Here is a 25,992-nt window from a genome sequence, read left to right on the forward strand (position 1 = left end):
ACTGATCAGGCGAGTCATGTCGCCCGGAGGCCTTTTTTTATCATTCTAGATATACCTCGCAAAACTGAACAAATTTTGTTCTACATGTCCTATTAAAATTTTCTTGAGAAAAAAGTTATTGATTGCGACATTTATCAGACTGTTAAGGCGAGTCATAAGGCCCGTGGGCCTTTTTCTTGATATCGTTTGAAAGATCTTGCAAAACTGAACAACTTTTGTTCTACATGTCTTATCAAAAGTTTTTCGAGAAAAAAGTTATTGATTGTGACACTAATCAAACTGTTCAGGCGAGCCATGAGGCCCGTTCGCTTTTTTCATGATGTTGTTCGAAAGATCTAGCAAAACTGAACAACTTTTGTTCTAGATGTCTTATTAAAAGTTTCTTGACAAAAATGTTATAGCTTGCAACAATAACCTAACTGTTCAGGTGAGCCATGAGACCTGCAGGCCTATTTCTCAACATCGTTAGTTAACGCTTGCGAAACTGAACAACTTTTGTTCTACATGTCTTGTCAAAAGTTTCTCGAGAAAAAAGTTATTAATGTTATTAATTGTGATACAAATTCGACTGTTCAGGCGAGCCATGACGCCCTGAGGCCTAGTTTTTGATATCATTAGATAGATCTTGCAAAACTGAACAACTTTTATTCTACATGTCTTATCAAAAGTTTCGTGAGAAAAAAGTTAATCATTGTAACAGAAATTCAATGGTTCAGGCGAGCCATGAGGCCTATGGGCCCATTTCTTGATATGACACGAAAGATCTCAATAAACTGTACAACTTTTGTTATATATGTCTAAGCAAATTATTTACGAATAAAAAGTTATGATTTAAAACGTGGGAAAAAAATGGACACTTTTTTAAACTCCATATTCGACCCCTACCGAGCGTCCATACTAGGCACTTCCGGAAATTTTGAAAACCGATGTGCACAACTACAACATGTCGTCTAACATCACTGAAAATTTCAGCACTCTAGCTTTTATCGTTTTTGAGATTTTGGCTGGACAAAATGGTCATCTGAAAATCGATAAAAGGGGGATAACTTCCAACCGGAAGTGAATTTTCAAAAATTCAAAAAAAAAGATATAAACTTCAAATAGCAATACATCAACCCTGAAAATTTGAAGTAAATCGGTCAAGTCATCTCTGAGAAATCCTCTGCACAAAATCGGTAAGGGAAAAAAAAAAGAATAAAAATAATAATAATAATAACTAGACACGATCTCGTTGTGAGGAACGAGTAGGTCTTCCGTCCGATTTGTTGATGCACTCGGAGTTAAAAAGAAAAAGAAAAAGACAAATGAGTCCCAATTTAGTTTCTGACTTTAAGACACTTTAGATATAATCAATTTTTCATATCATAAGCTTCTGAAGCAAAGTTGCGGTAAAATTCGTTTGAAATTCGACTCTCCAGGCGAGCCATAAGGCCCGCGGGCCTATTTCTTGATGTCATTTGTTATCCCTCTATAGACTCAACAACTTTAGTTCTATATGTCTTTACAAAATATTTACCTGTAAAAAGTTATTGAGATCGACCGATATCGACAAAAAATCGACTCTACAGGCGAGCCATTAGGACCATAGGCCTATTTCTTGATATCAATCGATAGATCTCGATAAACTGAACAACTTTTGTTCAATATGTCCTTACAAAATATTTACCAGTTACAAGTTTTTGAAATCGACTGATATCGACAAAAATCGACTCTACAGGCGAGCCATGAGGCCCACAGACCCATTTTTTGATATTGATCGATAGGTTATGACACATTGAACAACTTTTGTTCAATAATGCTTTTCAAAAAATATGTCGTTTTAAAGATATGAGGCGTCAAATATTTACGATTTTGGCCCTTAAAATCTCTAATTACGTAACATATGACCTACTTTTTGATTTGATGAGAACAAGCTCGTTGAGATGAACATTTCCGCTTCTACAACTTATTATAAAATATTAATAGTTTCTGAGATATTCTCAAAAACATTTGGACCCTTCTGAACCCCTAATTTAAAGGGCCAGCCCCTTTTGCTTGATATCGTAAGAAAGGCCTTGTCATTTTAAACATTTTTTGCTCAACAAGTATTTAGAAATTCTTTACCGTTCTCGAGTTATCTCTACAAGAAATATTTAGGGGCCAAACTGTAGCTCCCTAACGGGGCCACATAGGGAAAAAACGAAATGTACATATTGTTTAGATTATCATTCTGAACAACTTTTGTTCAATAATGCTTTTCAAAATATTTGTCGTTTTCAAGATATGAGGCGTCAATTATTTATGATTTTGGCCCTTAAAATCCCTTATTACGTAACATATGACCTACTTTTTGATTTGATAAGAACAAGCTCGTTTATATGAACATTTCCGCTTCAATGACTTATTACAAAATATTAATAGTTTCTGAGATATTCTCATAAACCTTTGGACCCTTCTGGGCCCCTAATTTAAAGGGTCAGCCCCTTTTGCTTGATATCGTAAGAAAGGTCATGACATTTCAAACATTTTTTGTTCAACAAGTATTTAGAAATTCTTTACCGTTCTCGAGTTATTTCTAGAAGTAATTTTTAGGGGCCAAACTGTAGCTCCCTAACGGGGCCACATAGGGTAAAAACGAAATATGCATATTGTTCAGATCATCATTCTGAACAACTTTTGTTCTTTATTGCTTTTCAAAATATTTGTCGTTTTCGAGATACAAGGGGTAAAAAATTTATGGTTTTGGCCCTTAAAATCCCTTATTACGTAACATATGACCTAAATTGTTATATGAATAGATTTGGATTGTTGAGATGAACATTTTTTGTTCTTTGACTTATACCAAAATATTAACGATTTTTGAGATATTTGATCTAGACTTTGAGCCCTTCTAAATCCCTAATTGAAGGAGCTAGCCCCTAAATCTTGATATTTTCGAACAGATCTCGTAAATGTGCACAACTTTTGTTCTACATGTCTTAACAAAATATTTGCAAGAAAAAAGATATTGGAGATCAAAGGTCAAAAATCGCCGAAATCATCGAAAAATTTTGGCATCCATTTTTTCAGGTCCAGGCGAGCGTTTAGGCAAATCGCCTCCGGTAAAATCGAATCCCCCACAAATCTTCTAAGATGTTTACTCTATCTTGTGTAGAAATTTCAAGACTCTAGCTTCAAAACTAACGGAGGAGATGTGTGGACAACAAGGCCCTTCAAAAAGTCACTAAAAGAGAGATAACTCCTGACCGGAAGTGACGTCAAGCACGAAATTTTGCAAGCAAAGTCTCGTCACCAAAAGACATCTTTCCTGAAAATTTCGTGAAAATCGATCGAGAAATGGCTGAGAAAAACGCGTGTACTACCAAGGAAAATAATAATAATAATGAAGAAGAAGAACGCGAACAATAATAGTAAGGTCTTCTGCAGGAGACGGAAGACCTTAATAATAAGAAAAGTGAAAAATCAACAATAGAATAATAGAAGGTTCTTCCGCTGAAGACGGAAGACCCTAACTAGACACGATCTCGTTGCGAGCAACGAGTAGGTCTTCCGTCCGATTTGTTGATGCACTCGGAGTTAAAAAAAAAAAAAGACAAATGAGTCCCAATTTAGTTTCCGACTTTAAGACACTTTAGATATAATCAATTTTTCATATTATAAGCTTCTGAAGCAAAGTTGCGGTAAAATTCGTTTGAAATTCGACTCTCCAGGCGAGCCATAAGGCCCGCGGGCCTATTTCTTGATGTCATTTGTTAGCCCTCTATAGACTCAACAACTTTAGTTCTATATGTCTTTACAAAATATTTACCTGTAAAAAGTTATTGAGATCGACCGATATTGACAAAAATTCGACTCTACTGGCGAGCCATTAGGACCATAGGCCTATTTCTTGATATCAATCGATAGATCTCGATAAACTGAACAACTTTTGTTCAATATGTCCTTACAAAATATTTACCAGTTACAAGTTTTTGAAATCGACTGATATCGACAAAAATCGACTCTACAGGCGAGCCATGAGGCCCACAGACCCATTTTTTGATATTGATCGATAGGTTATGACACATTGAACAACTTTTGTTCAATAATGCTTTTCAAAAAATATGTCGTTTTAAAGATATGAGGCGTCAAATATTTACGATTTTGGCCCTTAAAATCTCTAATTACGTAACATATGACCTACTTTTTGATTTGATGAGAACAAGCTCGTTGAGATGAACATTTCCGCTTCTACAACTTATTATAAAATATTAATAGTTTCTGAGATATTCTCAAAAACATTTGGACCCTTCTGAACCCCTAATTTAAAGGGCCAGCCCCTTTTGCTTGATATCGTAAGAAAGGCCTTGTCATTTTAAACATTTTTTGCTCAACAAGTATTTAGAAATTCTTTACCGTTCTCGAGTTATCTCTACAAGAAATATTTAGGGGCCAAACTGTAGCTCCCTAACGGGGCCACATAGGGAAAAAACGAAATGTACATATTGTTTAGATTATCATTCTGAACAACTTTTGTTCAATAATGCTTTTCAAAATATTTGTCGTTTTCAAGATATGAGGCGTCAATTATTTATGATTTTGGCCCTTAAAATCCCTTATTACGTAACATATGACCTACTTTTTGATTTGATAAGAACAAGCTCGTTTAGATGAACATTTCCGCTTCAATGACTTATTACAAAATATTAATAGTTTCTGAGATATTCTCATAAACCTTTGGACCCTTCTGGGCCCCTAATTTAAAGGGTCAGCCCCTTTTGCTTGATATCGTAAGAAAGGTCATGACATTTCAAACATTTTTTGTTCAACAAGTATTTAGAAATTCTTTACCGTTCTCGAGTTATTTCTAGAAGTAATTTTTAGGGGCCAAACTGTAGCTCCCTAACGGGGCCACATAGGGTAAAAACGAAATATGCATATTGTTCAGATCATCATTCTGAACAACTTTTGTTCTTTATTGCTTTTCAAAATATTTGTCGTTTTCGAGATACAAGGGGTAAAAAATTTATGGTTTTGGCCCTTAAAATCCCTTATTACGTAACATATGACCTAAATTGTTATATGAATAGATTTGGATTGTTGAGATGAACATTTTTTGTTCTTTGACTTATACCAAAATATTAACGATTTTTGAGATATTTGATCTAGACTTTGAGCCCTTTTAGATCCCTAATTTAAGGGGCTAGCCCCTAAATCTTGATATTTTCGAAAAGATCTCGTAAATGTGCACAACTTTTGTTGTACATGTCTTAACAAAATATTTGCAAGAAAAAAGATATTGGAGATCAAAGGTCAAAAATCGCCGAAATCGGCGAAAAATTTTGGCATCCATTTTTTCAGGTCCAGGCGAGCTTTTAGGCAAATCGCCTCCGGTAAAATCGAATCCCCCACAAATCTTCTAAAATGTTTACTCTATCTTGTGTAGAAATTTCAAGACTCTAGTTTTAAAACTAACGGAGGAGATGTGTGGACAACATTGTTGACATGTATTAGAGATATTTTCAAAAGAAATACTTTCATGTACATGTACCTTATTCGGGGAGGGGGTACCCGTATAGATTATCGTGTGTTTATCCAGATCCGTAGCCGGTCGACAATTTCAAAAAGGGGGAGAGGATGTGAAAAGTAACTGGGAACAAACCACCCGTTGGTGTGTTTCACCAAACATCTTCCCCATCTGTTCATTTTGGGTATCAGAGTGTAAACAATGGAGGAAATTTGAATTATGAATATGATCTATATTGACTCTTTTTAAATTTTTTTGTTTCAAGAAGCTTAACTACATGTGTAATTACCACAGAATACTAATCCATCCACGTTTAAACAAGAGGTACTGTGAGCAATGCTAACTAAGAATACCCCCCGCTTACCCCAATCTCCTAAAGGGTGTTGGTAATAGGTATAAACTACCTCTTTTCTGAGTGTAAAAAACAAATGGCATGACAAACCGAACCATATTGCTACTTCAATGTCCAGTGCGCTTGACCTTTGACCTTTTGACTCCAAAATCGATAGGGAACATCTTCATCCCATGGGTAGTCCATATATATGATATGGTGACTGTAGGTGGAAAGGATAACGCTTTAGAGCCCGGAAACCATATTGCTACTTCGATGTCCAGTGCGCTTGACCATTTGACCCCAAAATCGATAGGGAACATCTTCATTCCATGGGTAGTCCATATATATGATATGGTGATGGTAGGTGGAAAGGATAATGCTTTAGAGCCCGGAAACCATATTGCTACTTCGATGTCCAGTGCACTTGACCTTTGACCTTTTGACCCCAAAATCGATAGGGAACATCTTCATCCCATGGTAGTCCATATGTATGATATGGTGACTGTAGGTGGAAAGGATAACGCTTTAGAGCCCGGAAACCATATTGCTACTTCGATGCACTTGACCTTTGACCTTTTGACCACAAAATCGATAGGGAACATCTTCACCCATGGATAGTCCATATATATGATATGGTGACGGTAGGTGGAAAGGATAATGCTTTAGAGCCCGGAAACCATTGCGTCTACAGACGGACGGACGGACGGACAGACAGACGGACAACCCGATTCCAGTATACCCCCCACAACTTGTTGTGGGGGGTATAAAAATAGTTTATCTCACAATACATAATTCATTCATGGTTTGAATTTCCTTCATTGTTTATATATAAATTTACTACTGACCCCAACGCCATTAGGCTCGTCTAAAGTCCCTACGTACCTTATATATCTCATTATTGAAATAGATAAATAAAATTGATTAAGGTGAAAAATGAAATTCAAAGAAAAATAAATAAACAAAATAAATATTTAAAAAAATGCTTATATCAAAAGTGTCACCGCTGAACCTCGAGCGGCTGGAGTATACTAGTACCTAACTTATTAATTGACAAACTTAACTGGAAATAAAATAAATCCAGAATGAATTGTTAGAGGAGTATCATCGGTTAAAAGGCTTCATATGCTTTTTCATGGGTCTGTCTGCATGCTAAACATACATCATGGTATAGTTAAAAAAGAAATATTTCGTTGTTTGGTAAATATATTCAAAGAATAAGTCAAACGATTGTTGCTGATAATTGTTTGATTAATTAGAAAACATGTGCATAGTTGAATTTCAACAAGACATAAAAAGTGCACCGCTTCCCTAACGGCTAAGCATTGTGCATGCATGCATAACGTAAATTCGTAGTTTTAGATAAAAGAAACCAAGAATTAAGCTCTATATTTGACTTGCTTTCTGTCATATTGTAAGTTTATATGCGTGTAACCTCTAACCTGTTATATATTGTGACCTACATCATTATTTTTGATTGGTAACTTGGATTTAAAATTTCGAAATTCGAATCTTGTATTTTAAATTTCGAATGAGCCTTCTGGGCTTTCGTACGATAGAGAAAACACCAGCATATATTGGAATTATTGCCCCTGACAACCTTTCTTAAATATAGATAAATGATTATCTATAGAAAATATAACCCTTTTCAGTATCAAATAGTTTACCAAATTTTTAATTATACCCAGTGAACAAAATTTCTACAAAAGACATTTTTATCATGCACAAACTTTGAATAAAGAAAGATGTTGCAAAAATTGAGGGTGGGGCTTGTAGTGTATGATTAATTATGATTTGATTATATTCTAAGAAAGATAACTCTTGATTATTGTTATATTGATTATTTCCCTTGTAATTGACCGGAAGTTTAGAATTTAATAAATGTCTGCATGATTACATGTGTGTTGAATCACGCTGCCCGAGTTTTGGATAAATCCGATGTTTATCATATCTGGCGACGGGGATAAACGAAATGGCAGAGGCTAAAACCGTTTCGGCCGATGTCAGTAATATCTATAAGTTTGATCCGCATGGAGATGTGAATTCGGTGGCAATTCATTGGATACGATGGGCCCGTGCATTTGAATTCTTTTCAAGTGGAAAGGGTATAGCAGACCCTGTGCAAAAGAAAGCCTTATTACTATAAGAGGCAGGAATGGGTGTTCAGGATATTTTCTACACTCTGGAAGTTCCCGAACCGGATGAAGGAGTACGTGTATGACGTGGCGTTATCGACATTGAATATTGAATAAACACTTTACTCCATAGGTAAATCACACATTTGAAAGATCACAATTTCCTGGTATGGCACAAACGGCGACAAAAACTGTTGAACAATTTATTACTAGAATGAGACAGAAAGCTGTTTATTGTAATTTTACGTATATTGATGAAAGTATACGTGATCAAGTGATAGAGAAGTGTTACTGACAACGTCTGGGAAAGAAACTTTTAGAGAAAAACAATGTGACACTGAAAGAACTGAGAGAAATGGCACAAAGTTTGGAAGCAGCTGAGAAAAGGGCAGTAACCTGGAACACAACATCTGGAACTATGGAACACAAACCAGAGCAAGAAACAATTAACAATGTGAGTAGATACAAACATAAACATGAATGTAAACAACAGGGTAAACATGACAAAAAGTGTTTCGCATGTGGGTCACATTCGCACGGATCCAAAATACCCAGCGCGAGGACAGAAGTGTCGGAAATTTCACATGGAAGGATATTATGAAACATGCTGAAAGACTAAATTTAAGAAAAAAGCACACAAAAACAAGAGGACAGCAGTGCAAAGCATTGAAACGTCAGACCTAGAAAGTGGTGAGGAGGAGAGAACTTATGTTTTTATTATTCAGAACAGGTATAGTGCACAGAATGACTTTAGTGTCAGTATTGGTGGTAGTGATACAGCAGTGATCATTGAGTGGAATCTCAGTGAATGTTATTGACAGACACCTAAGGGAACAAAACGTGAAAAGTCACAGTCAGTCGAAAACATCCTCAAAGAAAATATATCCTTATGGTAGTAACAAACCATTGACCGTTGCAGGAAGTTATGTTGCTATGTGTGTACTGGAAACTGTTGTGTGTCGGCTGAATTATTTGTTGTTGAAGAAAGTGGACATGCTCTCTTAGGCTATGATACTTCTACCCAGCTTCGTTTGCTACATATTAAAGAGACGAGTACTACTGCACCATTGCACACTGTGAATAACATGGAGATTAAAACAGATATACTGAGAAAATTTCCAAAAGTGTTCAAGGGGGCTTGGAAAACTGAAAAACTTCCAACTTAAAATTCCAATTGATGAATCAGTACGCCCTGTCTGTCAGAGAGTACGTAGGGTACCTTAACATTTGCGCAGCAAGTTAATTGATGAACTTGAAAATATGGATGTTATCAAAAGAGTCAAAGGACCAAGTTAGTGGGTATCACCTCTTGTGGTTGTACCAAAGAAGAATTGAGATATTCGTATATGTGTTGATATGCATCGAGGTAATGAGGCAGTCATCCGTGAGAGATATCAAATTCCTACTGTAGATGAAATTCGACTTGAATCAGAGCAAAGTTTACAGTAAACTGGATATCAAATGAGTCTATCACCAGTTAGCGCTTACCCCAGACTCTAGAGAAATTACTACCTTTATGACACCTAAAGGATTTTATCGATACAAGTGTTTGTTATTCGGAGTGATTTGTGCTCCTGAGATGTATAACAAAATCATCCAACAGACATTAGGAGACTTACCTGATGTGAACGCAATATACTGTAAACGTATGATATTTGCCGTGTACGATATTTGGCGGAAATCGTTTTTTCAACAAGTTAGCGTAGATTTGATTTAGCGCATTTCTGACTTACTTTAAACATCTAGATTTACGGATGGCATTTAGCGATGTACTTGATTTAGCGGAAGCTGCGTTCCGCCAAAGGCGCTAAATAGAATACACAGCCAAATGTAATACATTTACAGTATGATGATGTTGTCGTTCATGGATCCACAGAACAGGAACATCGACATAACCTAGAATTGGTGTTAAAACGTTTAGAAGACTCAGGGTTAGGGTTAGGGTTTTAGGGTTAGGGACTCAGGAATGACTTTGAAGATTGAGAAGTGTCAGTTCAATATGGAGAAGATTGATTTCATGGGCTATGTACTTTCTGAACATGTATCGGAATTGCAGACAGCAAAGGTCAAGCTATTAGGAGTGCCAGAACACCAAAATCAGTATTTGAAGTGCGCAGTTTCTTGGGACTAGTCAATTTCGCCAGCAGATTCATACCAAACCTGTCAACCATAGCAGAACCCTTAAACAAACTTTTACGTAAAGAACAGTCGTTTGTGTGGGCACAAGAACACAATAAAGCATTTGACAAACTGAAAGACAGCTTTAGCCTACTTTGATATCAATGCCAAAACACACGTTATTGCAGATGCGAGTGCAGTAGGACTAGGCACTGTTTTAGTCCAAGAACAACAAAGGAAATCTAAGATAATCTGCTATGCAAGTCGATCTTAACTGAAATCGAACGGAGATATGCACAAACAGAGAAAGAGACACTCAGCTTAGTGTGGGATGTGAACGTTTTCACATGTACATGATGGGAAAGACTTTGGAATTGTTAACAGACCATAAGCCGCTTCAGTTCATTTTGTCGGCTACGTGGAAACCATTTGTACGTGTAGAAAGATGGGTGTTAAGGATGTAAAACTACAGTTATACAGTTCGTCATATTTCTGGTAAATCAAACATAGCTGATTCGCTGTCCAGGATGTTGTCAACAAATGCATCAAGCCTAAAGACAAATGACACAGAAGAATACTTACGATTCGTGTTTGAAGAAGTTGTTCCAACTGCAATGGCCATCTCTTAGCTCGAGAGATGATGCATTAGAACTTGAGAGAATGTTTGATATCAGGGAAATTGTATCAATTACAGAGTAAAGACTAATTGACAGTAAAGTCAGAAATGTGTGTTGTTGGTCATCTGATAACGAGGGACAAGGATTGTCATACCTAAGTCATTACGTGATAACGTTCTAGCATTGGGTCATGAGGGACACCCTGGCATTGTTATCATGAAACAGCGATTGCGATCGAAGGTGTGGTGGCCTAAAATGGACCAAGACAATGAACAGTGGAGCAAATCTTGTTACGGCTGTCAGTTAGTATCGCAACCTGAAAAAGTCGAGCTAATGCACAGAACAGAAGCATCGTCACGTCGATTGGAGCATTTAGTAGCTGATTTCTTAGGACCATTGCCATCCGGACATTATATTTCTACTATAGTAGATTATTATTCCAGATGGATTAATTTGGCTGTTATGAAATCTACAACGGCAGAGAAAATGGTGGAAGTGTTGACACAGATTCTCAGTACACATGGGTTACCTGTTTCTATAACAACAGATAACGGACCACAATTTGTTAGTGAATGCTTCAAAACATATTGCGAATCTAATGGAATCATCCATAGGAGGACAACCCCATTGTGGCCGCAGGGCAAGGGAGAAATAGAACGTCAAAATATATCAATATTGAATAGACTGAAGATTGCACAAACAGAAAAGAAAGACTGGAAATCCGAACTTCTGACTTATTTGTTGATGTATCGTTCATCACCACATACAACAACAGGAGTGAGTCCGGCTGAGTTGTTGTTACGCCAAGGTATTCGTACAAAATTACCAGATATTCACATGTACAATGATACAGATTATATAGTTAGAGATAGAGATGCAGAGAAGAAGGCTAAAGGGAATATGTATTCTGATGCTAAGAGAAGAGTTACAGCTAGTGATATAAAACCTAGTGATCTCACTTTGATGAAGAACAACAAGGAAAACAAGTTATCAGCAACATGTCATAGTGATTTATTAAAAGTTGTCGAGAAAAATGGAAATAGTGTTGTTTGGAATCGAATGAGTCTCATTTGAAAAGATTTGTGAATCCAAATGTATCAGTGAATGTGTCAAGTGAAAATGTAAATGAAAATGTGTTAAGTGAAAATTTCAATGATAGTGAAAATTTGTGCATGAAAAATCCAGTTCTTAGTCAAAATGTGTGCGATAAAAATATGCTTTTGGTGTTGTCCGGGAAACATCCTCAGGAAATCCTTCGGCAGAAAATCTGAAAACGATGTTCGAAATCAGGTGACAAGTCCACCGGAATGAAGCCGACCAGCAATACCAAGATCTTTGCCAGCGAAATTTAAGGACTTTGTAATGAACTAACTTGTACAAGTACTGAGTCAGAATTTACAATCTATTGAAGAACTTTGTAATGGTTAAAAAAATATGCTAAAGTTACATAATGTAATTTCTAATTAAATTTGTCCATTTACTTTTTATTATGACATTACCACTACTTATTGAAATGAAAAAAGGGGAAGGATTGTAGTATATGATTAATTATGAATTTATGATTTGATTATATTCTAAGAAAGATAACTCTTGATTATTGTTATATTGATTATCTCTCTTGTAATTGACCGGAAGTTTAGAATTTAATAAATTTCAGAATGATTACAGGTGTGTTGAATCACGCTGCCCGAATTTTGGTTAATTCCGATGTTTTATCCTGGAACACTACAGAGCTATCTTCCCGTGAAAAGATGTTTTGGTTTTATTTAAAGTTCTAATAAAGAATAATCTGAAAACAACTCACCTCCCATGTATGTGAGAAACATGTAAAATTCGTCTCCTACGTAGATACTGCTGATATCAGGAGCGTTTGTTTTCTTAACAGCTTTAAATCTCATCTCTACACCATCGACTTCCTTGTAATTTTGCGGAAGCTGATGGTTATCCCTGAAATGCAGAGATTCAGCATTTAATTACAGAGTTAATTGTATTACAATGTACTCTCCTCATGTTTATTAAACGTGTTTAGATGCGATATTTTTTGCCGAAAAATAACATGCAGGTTTTCTACATTATGCTACTTTTGCCAATGAATGTATATCGAAAAAAAATCAACGAATAAGAAAAGGAATTGTACTTATGTGAACTCATAAGTCTACATGACACAGCAAAGTTTTCAGCGCTTGGCAGAAACAAAGGCCACAAATTGTAACAACCACACTGGTGCACACCGTATCACACCGCCGAAACTTAATTTGTGTAGAGTCAAGTGACATATATTTTCATACTTAAGGGTGACAGACCTAAATCGTTTCTACCATAGAGATTTTATTCAAATTTTGATCTAAGATAAAGCATGGATTAATGAATTAAAATCAATGAAAAAAAACAAACCAAAAAAACAAATGAAAATCGAATTTGATTTTAAGAAGGGGAGGGAGTGTCAAAAGCTTGCTATGAAGAAGTCGTAATTGCAAGGGGAATATAAGGAAATTTCCAATGTGCAATATAAAAGTTAAAATTTAAAAAATATACTCCAATAGAATTTTAATCCAAATTAAAGAGTGGTTTTAAAAATACAATAAGCTTACTAATTGTAGGGAGAAAAGCATTGTTACGGCACGTTTGGTCGCCTTGGCACGTTCGGTCGCCCGGCGACGATATGTGCAGCACATTTGGTCGCCGACAAGCATTCGTGCCACACATTTGGTCGCCAGCGACCAAACATGCCGCGCGTATCGTCGCCCGGCGACCGAATGTGCCGTGAGGGTGAACACGAATGATCGTCAATTTTAAGCCATATCCGAGCACGAATGGTCGGCACCCAAGCCCCCTATGCCAAAACTCAACTTTGCTTTTGTTTTGCAAAAACGGTTTGTGTACATGTATGTGTGTATTTGAGCGACGGTGTGAGTGTGTGCGTGTGTGTGTGTGTGAATTCATGTGTAATAAAGTTTGTTTTGCAATCACACGGACATACATGTACGTGCACACATTTGTGAAACAAGCCAAGAACGATACAAAGCCAACAAAAAACTTGGGCATTTCTAGATGGAATTTGATGTGAATTTATTCTGCAAACACAGGAGTCGCAACATTTTAGCATTATAATACTCTTACATACCATCCTTATGACACGCCATTTTTACATTTATTCCTCTTCAAAGATATCTCATAAATCTTATAAGACATCTTATAATTTTGTTTTACACGAGATATCATATATAGTATACAATATATCTCATAAACTTGATAAGATGTCTTAACGTTTTTGATTTAACGATAAAGGCAACCCAAATTTGTTTTACATGATAAATGATAGGATTAATAATATGATAAAGATTTGTCATATTATTCCTTTGATGTACAGCCTAGATAAACTTCAGTACTAATTTCAAAACGTTAAAAATTGAAATTCCCGCCATCTATAGAGGCTGCCATGATGCAGAACTCTTTTGTATTCAAGACCACAAAAATCAATAATTAATTTTGATGTCACACCGTCTATTCCGATTTTGATGAGATCAAAGATGTGCATGTGGTAGAATTTACGAATACATGTGTACATTGTAAATAGGTGGATGCCTTCCTGTCAAACAGTTAATTACACTAATGCGAAGGGGAGATGTGAAAAAAGTCCCCCCCCCCCCGAAATTCCTGACCCAACAAATTTATTTGAAAAGAAAATTCTGTAAAATGTGGATCCATCATTTGCGTAATGACAAGTTGAGGTTTGAGACATTTACATGTATGAAGAAACGAGTACCATGTGCCTGGTCTCGACTGAACGTCTTCTTTTTTTAAAATTCTTCTTGTGAAAGGACGGGCTCAAATCTATACGGCTCCAAACTTAACTGTTCGTGACTTCTCATGTTTAAAGTACTGCTGATGAAATAATCCGGAACCGACGGTGTGACGTAATAGATTAAACTTCAATGACCGCTCTCTTAGCGGCGGGTAATTTAATATTGATTGAATCGTTAAGCAGGATTTTTGTTGTTGTTAAAGACTGTCATTTACGATATCAGCAAGTAATACTTTATTCATAAAGACAACAATGTGGTTAGGATTGCCTTTCCCTTTAAGATACCTCTTATAAGATATTTTATTACTTTTATAAGGTATCTTTTAAAAGAAATTTTATAATATATCTCATATATTTTATAAGATATACAATATATTATATGTTTTATAAAATATCTTAAACTTTATAAGATATCTCGCAAATGGTTTTGTACAAGATATCTTATAAACCATATAAAGTATCATTTTGTTATCATGTAAAACTTATACGGTACCAATTTTGATGCACCAGATGCGCATTTCGACAAATAATGTCTCTTCAGTGATGCTCAACCGAAATGTTTGAAATCCGAGATAACTATGAAGTTTGAGAGCTAAATATAGCCAAAATCAGCGTGCCAAAAAAGTGGAGCCAAATTCGTCCAAGGATAAGAGCTATGCATGAGGGAGATGCACTTGAGTGACACCTGTGGCATAGATTGTTCTAGAGTTCGATGTTTATCACGTAGTAAAAAGATGACAAACTGTGTCTTTCAAGAATGTTCCAGAACATTTATTCTGATTATGAATACAATGTGAATTTAGCCGATGTTAAGATCTGGCTAAACAAGCACTTTAGGCATTTTTGATTATTCTATAACTGGAACTAGGATTTAGGAATTTCGCTGAAAATAAACAGCCGATTTGTGATTTGTTTTGTATACAGATTCAGCTCGGCACGGACATTGTTTATTGTTCATCTATTGTAAGTTAGTTCTTTGTTATTATGATTTTCTTTCAAGAATTAAATGTTATTACTTGTTTGACTGCCGTTGTTAGCTGCTGGGTAATTCTGACCCATTATAACACGTATAAGATATGTTATAAAACATATTTGATATCCCGTATGTTTTATATATCTCATAAAGTTGAGATATCTTATCGAAATTCATTTCTGAGATGTCTTCTTATAAAACATATGATATACATGTATATGTTTTTAAGATATCTTACAAAAATGAATTTATAAGATATCTTCTATCTTTTATAAGATATCTCATAAACTTTATAAGATATATTGTCTAATATACAAGATATCTTATAAAGTGTATGATATATCTTATATAGTTTTAAAATATTTTATATATTTTATGAGATGTATTATCAGCTGTAAATTATGTGAGACATCTTATAAAATTTATTAGATATCTGATTGAGAATAGAAGATATCTCATAGATTACATTAGTTACCTTTATAAAGGAGGAAATATAAATTGGCGTGACATACATCCTGATAAGTAAGAGTGCGCAAACACACACACAAATATACATGAACACACAGAGGGAAATACAAGCAACTACTATAGTACTACCATTTGTCATGGTTTGATAAGAAAATGAAATCTTTGAATTCGGCATAAACAACACTGCATGCATAGTTTTAATTTTAGTAAACATAATATTCATGAACAGCACTTTAATACCATGTTAACTTATTGTAAAAAAGAATCCATCAGTACTATCATGATGAACAAAATTAAAAAAAAAAGGGGGGGGGGGAATTTAAGTCAACTACTGTACTAGCGATAAGCATGGAAGTAAAATGTATGAAATAGCTACAAATTGGTAATTTTACAAAGTACACATGAAGTAAGCAAATCTATAGATTTGCAACTTCATAGGTATGAAGCTCTTTTAAAATAGAGCCATTATTTTATAAAGTATTTAGCACAAACACAGGTGTCTTTCTCTCTGGTATTGAATTTTGCGTGGAAGAGAGAGAGAGAGAGAGAGAGAGAGAGAGAGAGAGAGCGTGTATGTGGTTGCGTGAGTGAAAGAGAAAGATTACATGGAGGTGATTGGAGGGCAGCGCGGGGATAGCTCTGACTTGTTGAAGGGCAGGCTTCTATGGAGGAATACTACAGTTTTGTGGGTATATCCATGTCATGTGTTGTGCATTCTCACCTCTTGTAGGCCTATACTTTTAAGCCACATTTATGAAATGCAAGATTAGGCCTATTCTCTGCACACTTGAAACATGTCGAAGGTTTAAAGAGTTGTTTCGAATCGGAATAAGATGTGCTGTGATTTTTATAGGGGCGTCCATTAGCATATGATTGTTAATTGAAGGCTACTAGAAAGCGCCACATCTCCCTTAGCTATTACCCGCCAATTCTTAAGACTCGTTCGGTTTGATCAAACCGGGAGAAATTGAAGAAGAAGGACGAGGAGGCGGATTAGAAGGGAGAAAGAGAAGAAAGGGTAGTAGGTGCTGGAGGGGGAGAAGGAGAAAAGGAATGTTGGGGTTTGGGAGTGGAAGCTTGGGTGGCGACCATTCGTGCTGAGGTATAACCTAAAATTAGCGACCACTCGTGTCCACCCTCACGGCACGTTCGGTCGCCCGGCGACGATACGTGTTGCACATATGGTCGCCGGCGACCAAGCGTGTGGCACGAATGGTCGTCGGCGACCAAATGTGCCGAAACGACCAAACGTTCCGTAACACGGCCCTTTGTGTGACGTAAACTTCAAACCATGTCTCACTCAAGAAAAAATGAATACATAGAATAGCAAAGATGCCGCGAAGACTTTTAAAGATTACTTGACGGTAAAAGTTGAGAGTGCGTTGAAGAAAAATAGAATGTGTGAAATTGGATAAATGTTGGGACACATTAACTTTTATGAAAAAGAATTTACGTAAAGTACCAAATAGCGTCAATGTAACGCATTGTAAGTGAATTCGATGGAGACAATGGAAATACTCTAGTGTGAAAGAGTAATCATGTACGGGCACTAACACATCACATGTTAAAGGCTGTTTTCATCTGATAAAGGGGCGGGGAGGGACCGCCCTTTTTATATCAGACACTGACTTGCACCTTGTCATTGTTTCCAATGGAATATTGAAATTGCAGTTTTTAGAACTGTTTAAAGACACGAATACTGGGTTTTTTAAAGAATAGAAATAAAAAGCATGTAATGCTGTATTCAATACTATTATTTCTTGTTAACAATTAAATACATGCAATTACATTTAAGATCGTAATTATAATAACAAATAATAATAATATTATTACCATATTTATATAGCACCCTTCTCATACAATATGTACGCTCAAAGGTGCTTTACAATGCATATATACCTTACAAACGAATGTTATACACATAACACATAGAAAATAAATAAAACATTAAAAGCTGTACCTATCCTGATTGTACATATAAAACATGAAAACACAACTAGATAAGAATAAACATAAGTTTCAGGGCGTATTAAAATAATAATAATAATAATGAAATACACACACGCTCACACGGCATATAATGTCTCAGGTATAATTCATTAAAACAGAATTTAAAAAAAAATAAAACATCACAAAATGATACTCGAAAACTAAGACACACAGTCTTTAGTTTTCACAGTTTTCCCCAGAATCTAACCTACACGAATGACTGAAATGATAAAAACTAGTCCTGGAAAACTTGATGGAAAAATGTGTTTTCGGTGACTTCTTGAACGCACACAGTGTTCTACAGTCCCTTACATGTTCTGGAAGAGCATTCCACAGTTTTGGAGCTATTGTTTTGAAACACCGATCCCCGTACGTTACGGTTCATCTTTTTGGAACAACTAGAGTGACTGATTGTTTTATAGACCTAAAATTGCGGGTAGGCTTATATACATCTAGTAATCGTTTGATATAAGTTGGGCACTCATCATGTAAGACTTTGTAAGTATAAGTAAGTATCTTATATTGTGTCCTATACTGCACAGGTAACCAGTGTAGTTCTCTTAATATTGGAGTGATATGGTTGTAACGAGAGGTCCTGGATACGAGACCTGCGGCAGTGTTCTGAATATGTTGGAGCTTGCTCAGGACTTTCTTTGGAACACCGACCAGGAGAGCATTACAGTAATCTAACCTTGATGTAACTCGTGAGTTCACATGAGATTTAGTTGCTTCTGTTGTTAAATATTTTCTGATGTGGCCTATTTGCCGCAACTGTGCATAACAAGATCTGCTGACAGAGTTCACTTGTTTCTCCATATCCATCTTGGAGTCAAACATGACACCAATATTTCGAACGTAGGTTGAAGGATTAATTTGTGAGTCACCTGCTGTCACTGAAATGTTTCTAATGAGGTTTGCATTACGATTAGATGCAAACACAATGACCTCGGTCTTATCCGTGTTGAGTTTCAACATACTGCCATGCATCCAAAATACGATGTCATATAGACAAACCTCAATACGATGTAATGTCTCTGCCTGTGGAATTATGCCCCGAGGTTTAAAAGACAGATAAAGCTGAGAGTCATCAGCGTAAAAATGGTGATCAAGTCCATGATATCTACAGAAGGAACCAATTGGTGTTGTGTACATTGTATAGAATTTGGGACCCAGCACTGATCCTTGCGGCACACTGAAATGCATTTTCACTGGCCTTGACTTGACACGTTCGGTGACGGTCACTGAGGTAAGATGATATCCATCCTAGTGATTTGCCTGTTATTCCGAACAGATGTTCAAGTCGGTGCAACAGGGTAGAGTGTTCGATAGTGTCAAATGCAGCGGAAAGATCCAGCATCATAAGTATAGTTACTTCATTTTGGTCTAAAGATTGTAGTATATCAGTCTGTACCTTCAGTAGTGCAGGTTCCGTGGAATGGAACTGCCTAAATGCTGAATGGTATTCTTCATGAAGGTTATTTAATGTCAAATGGTCTTCAATACGGGAGTTCACTACCTTTTCCAGAACCTTTGAAACAAAAGGCAAATTGGACACAGGTCTATAGTTCTTAAGAGTATTTGATTCAAGATTTGCTTTTTGTCAGAAGAGGTCTTTTATGTGCTTTTTTGAATGCTGCTGGTACACTTGCAAATTTAAGCGATAGGTTTATAATGTTTGTCAGAATTGGTAGAAGTTCTTGCAAACAAGATTTAAAAGCCATGTTGGTATTGGGTCTAGCTCACACGATTTATTAGGTGAATGCTTGATTATTCTCTGTATCTCCTCCTCTGTAGCAGAGGTGAACTCCTCCAGGAGAGTCATGGTCGTGTCTACTTCTGTCTCGAGATTGTCCGTACATATTTCAGGCTGAGACTTTGAATTGATATTATCTCTTATACACTCTATTTATCAGTTCTTATGCGTAATATCAACTTTTTATCTCATACGAGGACCCTAGTAAATGGTCCTCGAGAAAATAAATCACTTAATCAGGTTTGTAACGGGCTGCCTTCGCCTCGCCATCTATGAGGGTGATCAACATATCCGTAGACAGCCAGCCACAAAGCTAACAAGTAAAAATATATTTTCAAGATACCGACTTCACGCCTATTGTAGCCATGTGGTATCAACCAAATGCAAGAGGAGTATCCATATCTTTTATAATACTTTTGAATACAAGCTGACCCAAGAAAAGAGGGAAATTTATTTGCCCTAGACATATACCGATACATGTATAGAGGATAATAGGGTTACTGTTATTAACATTTATTGTCCAAACATTCATAGTCATGGGTTTTATGAGTATGTTCGTGAAGTAGTTTTGGAACGGAATAATGAGCATTTATAATTCATTAAATAAGCCAAAAGCAAGGGGAAAATTATGGATGACCTACAACTTAGATTATTTTAGTTTTGAATCCTGACAGGTTTATGTATGGCATGCATAGAAAGACGCCCTTGAAAGAGGGTCATTTATATCATATTTTAATCTCTGAAACTTTGTCAGGCGCGGATCCAGAATGTTTTTCCAGTGGGGGGGGGGGGGGGGGATTCGAACCTTTTCACAAAATCGAACCCTTGATATAATGTTCAACCCTTTCCAACTCTCGAAGGAAACGCTCTATATAACCACTGCACCACGCGGGCGACCTTTTTGTCGTGTATTGATGTTTTCTGGTAGGAAGTGTTATTTAGCTAAAGAGACTTGACTGAAATAATCTTCGTTTTCCTTACCTGATAAATGATTGTACAATTTCCTTTTGGTCAATTTCTAATGAATGGTGAAGATGCATTAGTGCAAGCATAGTACTGCGCATGTAACTCTTGATGCGTCTTAATCCAGAAAAGGATCTTTCGGCCTCACATGTTGTGATAGGTAAAACACATCCAATGTGAAGAAGAATTTTCACGTTCGGGAAAACGTCCCCATCTACAAAGTTGAAAATATTGAGCAGATTGCAGAGCTTGTCTGAAGTTTCTTTGCTCATGTTAACACAATAACGTCTCCAATCTCGGAGTTCTTTCTCCAAGTCCTTTTAAGAAAGACAAGGCAGATCGCTTCCCCAAAATATTAGTTCTGAGGCAAGTTTGGACAATTCCTCGTGTGAAATATTTGTCACATTGACAGGCAACAAAGAGCATATCGAATATGCCGCCAGATCTTCTTTCTGAAACCTCGTATTTAATTCACTGAGGAAAAAATCCAGAAATGGAATGGCCACGACAGATCTATAATAATCTCTTGGATTACTTGAGGGGACATTTTCTCTGTGTTGCTGCTTACTATATCAAGGTCGTCTTTAATTTGTTTTGCATCTTCAAAGCAAGACTCCAATTCGGTATCTACCGCTCTACGTTTTTTTTTATCCTATCCACGTGTTCCTCAATTAACGTACAGTGAAAATGTCAATATCTCTTTCTGAAGTTTGAGAGGCAAAGGCTTTATTGTATCTAAGACAAACATTACGAACACAAATGCTATCAACACAGAGAAGGGCGTCATCGAAGCCAAAAGCCCCTGTGCGGTCACTTTAGTTTGTCTATCCCAAGACCAGTCTTCACTGGTACTTTCATCAAGGTTTTGATTGAGAATGTGCTGCAGACATTTGATGACGAACTTGTACATAGTGTAGAACACATCAAAGCAGATATGACGCTCAACCAACCTAGTCTTACAGAGTCCAACTAGTTTTTTTCTGGAAAAATCTACAGACCCCATCATTTTCTATAATAGTCTCAAGAAACCCTTGTCGTTTAGGGGAACTGTCAAAGAAAATAAACACTGAATTAAGGACATCTATCACATTCCTCACAAGGCGTAATTTGCAGACTGAAGCGATGCTCAGATTCAATACATGACTCTGACAGTGTGTGTACAAAACTAATTGGTTTAGAGACTTGAATCGTCCCTGACACCCCGTTTTTCCGATGCCATTGCTGCTGCACCATCGTATGCTTGCCCTCGCATGTTCTCAATCGGAATTGCAAGCAAGCGGAGGATTTCAATAAGTTTATAAGCAATTGCTTTTCCAGTAGTTCTGCCTATATTTGCAAAGTCAAGAAATTCCTCCTTAATGATGGCAGGGTGTTCTCTAGTATCTAGAAATCTGAGACACAAGACTAAAACTTCTTTGTTAGCGTACTTGTCAGTTACTTCATCGGCTATGATGGAATAAAAAACCCTCCCTTGTAAACCCTTCAAAATTTTACCTGTGATGTGATTTCCAATGAGTTGGATAACCTTATTCATAATGGTTTTGCTGGTATATAAGGCATTCTTTTTTGCTTTTTGTAGATGAGACCAGAGTTGCTCATCATGATTATCAACAGCTGTAATATTGCCAGGAAATTACCTTTATTTGAGGAATCACTTGTGGTATCATCTTTGTGTCCTCGGAGAGGAATATTTTGTTTCCCACAAAACATGATCGCATCTACTATTTTCTCAAGAAACTTTATGTTGTGCTGATACTGTGCCTGATTTTGCTGATTGAGTTTATACGGAAGATACGAAGATGGCACTTCGGATGTCATCTTGGTTGTGTGATAAACAGATCTGGCACTCTTGTGGTGTTCTGAATTTTGATGCTTTAAAAGGGCAGATGTTTAATCAAGGGCTTTCTTATACGCAGTAAAAGGTTGCATAACAACTGTATTTTGATGTTGGACATATGACTGAGGGAACATGACACAAAACTTACACAGACCGCCATTTAACAGGTTGCTGAAAGTCAACAATGAAAACTGATTCATCCAAGAAGATTGAAATGATAAAGTCTTTTTGAGTTCACCCGTATTCGTTGTTTGAGCACGACCTGTTTTTAACTTGGCGACATCGTCTGGCAAGGGTTGATTCTGAATATAACTTATCTTTTTAGCTGAGGACATTGTGTTCAACTTTATTGCACCTGTTATAATTTTACTAAGATCAGAAAAATCCGAATCATCAAAAGATGTTTTATCTTTATCATGTTCTGTTGTCTTAATAAATTCATTGTCATCAGATTTAATATCCGTCTTTTCATTTTGTGAGTCCAAGGTGATGTCCGGGATATAATCTGAATCAATACAAAGTTTTGACTTTTTATGGGCAGGCTCCTTCATTTCATTGGATTCAGTAGGTAAAACTGGGAAACAAACCACAAAATGATTTGGTGACCAATTGTTTGGGTTGCTATTTTCAGTGTGTGACCACATGATGTAGATCGGGGAACCCTGACGTACCTTTTCATCAGAAAATGGCTTTATTTCTTGACGAAAATGTCCGTTTACAGCAACATTTTGTATTGTTGGATAAATGCTATATATTGGATGATTCAGGGCATTTGCCGCTGCGAAAAATTGAATCAAAGAACAATATTCCCCTGATTTGATTGAATTTAGAGTTTCATTCTGAATCGACTTGAGAAAATTTCCTGGTACAAGTGATCTGTCCGATACTGACGTCTCCACAACATATTGTACACTTGTGGGATGAAAACACGTCTTGTCGAAAGTTGCCTGTGACGCATACTTTCTCGATTTTTTTTTTACAAGTTCTAATACGGTCATGACACGAAGATCGATATGTCTCTCTTCATGACCAAAAATGGCTTTAGAGAGGGTCCTATAGAAGCAATTGCCATCCCCGTACACTTTCACAGGACAAATATCTACTGGGCCATCTTCTGGATAAAGCGCCTCGGCAATTTTGTCCAGATTACCATCTCTGGGCAATATATCGGACCTCATTACACTCAGATCGTAGGTGTAGTCTTTCTTGCAATTTGCGTATCTTAAAGATACATTGAGTTGCAAGGCTTGCCAGCCTTTTGCTGCTGCTTTCAGTAAAGAGGCATGCAAAATCCCTTTCACCCATGATATCTTTTGTATCTATTACTAAGCAAGTGTTAAAATTGAAAGAAAATGATAATCGGATTACTGTGAGAGAATTCTATTAATATTTACTTAGAATGATAAACGAATACTAGTCTGTCACATTGAGTCTGAAGCAGAGGTATACTAAAGCCGGTGACTTTATGACGATGCAGTCGGACCCCCGATCCCCTAGATCCGCGCATGTTTGTCCAATTCTGACAACCAAACAATTTCCAGGGGCGTAGCCAGGGTACTTTTGATGTGGACACCCGAGTAGGTAGGAGGTTGGGGGGGGGGGGGGCTCCTTAAGGCCCTCAATGGTAACTTTTAAACGATTTCGATGTGCATATTCGACACTCCTGGACGCATTTTCCGTACACTTTATAAAATTTGTTACACAACCATATTCGAGGTCTGTTCTGATTTGTACGAAATGCGGGAAAACACTTGTAAAATATCAAAAATGAGAAAGGATCTGTCCAATATCGTTGTATGACGAACTCACTACAAACAATTAAACTGAATCCGTTAATAACAATACTGTAGAGGACAAATATAATTGTCATAAATATTGCCCTTCACTAACTTTTGATATTTTTAATCCCCCAATCTCTCTCTCTTTCACTTTTTTAGGTTGTTGCAAAAATGATGTGGACGTTTCCGCGTACAAACGTACGCCTGGCTACGCGCCTGACTTGCATCTCAATATCAAGAGACTGGAAGCAATGATCGATACCATTGGGTCAGAAATAATTTACAATAACCTACAGGTACGTGTATGTGTACGGTGTAAAATAGAATATAGTAAATAGAGATGATTTTTAAAGGGGTTTGAATTTAAAGACCACTAAAAATCCATCAATGTAGTAATTATACTGTGTATGATATTTATAAAACATTATTCAGTATTTGTTTTCTACATCATTGACTGCCATAATGAATATCATCTGCTACTTTTGTATATTGCTAGCTATATGTATGTTTTACACCTGTCTATATCACAACATAAAGAACGTGATAAAATTCCAATCAAAGATTTTCTTGATAATTCAATAGTACCAATGCTATCTATTGACTATGACTGACAAAGTGTGAAATAATTTCGGAATATATACAAGGGTTTGATATTTTAATAGACATATTATGTGAAACTTACGTCTCTTGGAACACATGTGCAACAGTCTTGCTGACTCCATTCTGGGGGATGTCCATACATATGATGTTAAATTTGTGGTAACGATGACCTCCGCTGTAGCTTGGTGGTGTTGTTGGTGTTCGTGTTGGGTTTTGTGTTGTTGTTGTTACATCGAAGTTTGGATCGTAGACAGTCATACTTATAGACGTGAAGTTCTACATAATACAAGTTTAGGAGATAATAAGGTTTTCTTTCTCATGAAGTTTTAAATCTCATCATTGTCATTTATATTATTCTAAACTCATTTTCATTACTGGCGCCGTGATTGACAAGAGTGTACTTCTGGATATCTTTAACACCAAATGTAATGTTTGTTCGTCCTGCAAATGGGACGAGTCGTCCCGAAAATAAGGTTCGTGTCAACATAAAAGGCCTCAAGGGCCTCAGAATGGACTCGTCCACGATTTCCAACAAGGGGTAAGGTGGTGTGGGGGTATATACGTACAGCACAGTCTTATAAGCTTATTCTGAATCTTTAATGTGTGGTAAAACAAAATGTACATGCATAAGTATATTATGCTTAACATGCTACCTATGGAATTTCAACGTCACAACTAGGAACACGACACATCGGCCCATAAGAGCTTCAAAAGTTGTATGAACATAAAGGCTCAAGATCAAAGGTCATTATCCATTGTACCCAGCACATCTGCATGAGATGAACACTTATTGGTACATGTCAAATATCAAAAGCCTACCGCAAAAGACAAAACTGTAACTGCCCGGACACAATATATAACAGGTATCGATACAAATTATTCTCTTGAAGTCTTCAAATATCTTGATCGCCTCTTCCTTCTTTCTGTTTACATGAAGTATTCCCGTAAAAATGTACCATGTGCGTATGTAAATTATGTTAACTCGTTCGTTGTTTATTTATTCAAACAAAGCAAATATAGGAATTCATTTCAGATATTTTTTCGTCCGTATTCTGTTAGAATATTAGGTAAATTTTTCACTGAAAGTTAATGCAATATATCGAAGTCCTTCTTCGTCTAACCTGAGTTCTAACCCTACCC

General features: G+C 36.5%; 1 protein-coding gene across 1 annotated transcript in view; it reads right to left on the minus strand.

Annotated features, from left to right (window-relative positions):
* LOC130046456 (uncharacterized) overlaps nucleotides 1–25,992 on the minus strand; it is a 144,789-nt gene that overhangs the window by 46,435 nt on the left and 72,362 nt on the right. The window contains exons 5-6 of the mRNA XM_056153631.1: nucleotides 24,935–25,128; nucleotides 12,491–12,633 (exon numbers count right to left, since the gene is read on the minus strand). Of these exons, the coding sequence (XP_056009606.1) occupies nucleotides 12,491–12,633; nucleotides 24,935–25,128 (337 nt within the window). The remainder of the gene's footprint in view (nucleotides 1–12,490; nucleotides 12,634–24,934; nucleotides 25,129–25,992) is intronic.

Source organism: Ostrea edulis, chromosome 2 (genome assembly GCF_947568905.1).
Source record: "Ostrea edulis chromosome 2, xbOstEdul1.1, whole genome shotgun sequence".
NCBI lineage: Eukaryota > Metazoa > Mollusca > Bivalvia > Ostreida > Ostreidae > Ostrea > Ostrea edulis.